Below are 1,693 nucleotides of genomic sequence, written 5' to 3'. Positions count from 1 at the left end.
AGGTGACACCCAGCTGGAGCCGCTCGACCCCCCGGGGGTGGGGGTGGGCGCTGCGGGGCCGTCGGTTTGGGTTTGTTGGAGGCACTGCGGTAGCGCAGCTCCTTGAACGTGGTGATCTCCCTCTGCACGGAGCTGGAAGGTTTCACCCCCCAGTCCTGCTGGGGCTGCGTCGGGTCCCGGCTTGCGGTGCTGGGCAGGAGCTCGCTGTGGGGCGGCAGCTCGGTGTCGGGTGAGAAAACAATCAGCCAGTCGCTTCGGTCCACCCTGGCTGGGATGGGAGCGGTCCCGACGGTGTTCTTCTTCCTCTTCTGGGCGAGCTCGTGGAAGGAGGTGATGTTCTTCTTGGCTGCGTCCCTGCAGAGCTCGGCGCTGGGCTCGGGTGCTGCTGGCCTCGCGGGCAGGGCGGGCCGTTCCGCTCCGTGCCCGTTGAGGAGCTGCAGCCGCCTCTTGGGCCGCGGTGGGATGGGGGGAGGAACGCTGTTCAGCCGCGGTTTGGGAGCGCTGCTCAGGTTCTGCTCCCAGCTGCACGGCACAGCCGGCGCCGGTGGTGCAACACTGGGGTCGGGCAGGGGGTTGCAGTTGGGGTCGAGGTCGATGGAGCTGTCTGTGATCTGCTGCACGGCTGTGCCGGGAGAGGTTGCGTTGTACTGCGAGTCGAGCGAGCTGCTGCTGCAGAGGCTGTCGGGGCTCTCTCCGATGAGATCCTCCTCTCCCTGGAGCACTGCTGGGTTGAGGTTGGTGTCTCTTCCATCTCCTGCCCCAGGCAGCAGCTGTGCATCTTCTGCAGGAGCTGCGCTGGGCGGCTCTGTAGGGGATTGGGACCCTTCTGCCGAGAACCCCCTGTAGTACACAGACACCGGGGACTCATCCAGGCTGAAATCCGAGCAGCTGCTGACCGAGGAGGAGGTGGAAGGCGGGTCGCAGGGGGAAACCACCTCCTCCCCATCCTGCAGGCGGGGGAAATCCTCCGGAGCCGCCTGGTTCTGCAGGCCCAGCGTCACGGGCAGCTCGGCGTGGGATTCGCAGCAGTGACATTTCAAGGAGGGATTGTTGGAATTGGCGTCTACTTGCTCACAGCTCTCCCGACAGCTGCTGCAGCACTTCTGGTCCCCGAGCCCCGCCGTGTCCCGAAGCTCCGGGTGCCGGGAGAGGTGCAGCCCCAGGGAGATGTGCTGCAGGTGGATGTGGTTGAGGTTACACAGCAGCCCTTTCTTCGGTGCCAGCATGACGCCGATCCTGCTGGGAGCAGCGGGGCTCCTCGCAGAGCCGCACGGCGGTTCGGCTCACACCATCCAGCTCCTCCCAACGCCGAGGGCCTTTCCGTGCCTTGACAGCAGCGCAGACCTGGAGGAGAACCGACACGGAGAAGGGATGCGGCCGCTGATCGGGGAGGCACCGAGCGGGGATGGGTGCGGGGCCGCAGCGCCGGGATCGCTCCGGCAGGCAGGGAGCGGCTCCGGCAAGGAGAAAACGCCCTTGAAACGTCAACCGGAGCCGCCGCCGTCCACCGGCCACGGGAGAGGAGCCCCGGGAGGGCTCTGAAGACGGAGCGTCGCCGGGCAGAGGTCCGAACCACGCGGGAGGACCCCCGGCCGCAGCCGTCACCGCAGCGTGCCGCATTGCTCCGAGCGTCCCGATGCTGCAGCGCAGCGCCGCGGGCGGTTCGTGCCCTCGCGGGGCCCCATCTCGGAAC

The 1,693-nt window shown here is 67.7% G+C and overlaps 2 protein-coding genes across 2 annotated transcripts in view; both read right to left on the bottom strand.

Moving 5' to 3' along the window:
- Nucleotides 1-1,455, bottom strand: part of LOC109370933 (RUN and SH3 domain-containing protein 1-like) — a 1,855-nt gene extending 400 nt beyond the window's left edge. The window contains 2 exon segments of the mRNA XM_031556779.1: nt 10-26; nt 29-1,455. Coding sequence (XP_031412639.1) covers nt 10-26; nt 29-1,226 — 1,215 coding nt within the window. The 5' untranslated portion in view covers nt 1,227-1,455.
- A 146-nt stretch (nt 1,456-1,601) lies between these two features.
- LOC100539329 (potassium voltage-gated channel subfamily KQT member 4-like) overlaps nt 1,602-1,693 on the bottom strand; it is a 4,025-nt gene continuing 3,933 nt past the window's right edge. The window contains exon 9 of the mRNA XM_019622745.2: nt 1,602-1,685. Within this exon, the coding sequence (XP_019478290.1) occupies nt 1,602-1,685 (84 nt within the window). The remainder of the gene's footprint in view (nt 1,686-1,693) is intronic.

Source organism: Meleagris gallopavo, chromosome 25 (assembly GCF_000146605.3).
Source record: "Meleagris gallopavo isolate NT-WF06-2002-E0010 breed Aviagen turkey brand Nicholas breeding stock chromosome 25, Turkey_5.1, whole genome shotgun sequence".
Taxonomy (NCBI): Eukaryota; Metazoa; Chordata; class Aves; order Galliformes; family Phasianidae; genus Meleagris; species Meleagris gallopavo.
The sequence above is the reverse complement of the archived record's forward strand: the minus strand, read 5'-3'. Positions and strand labels throughout refer to the sequence as shown.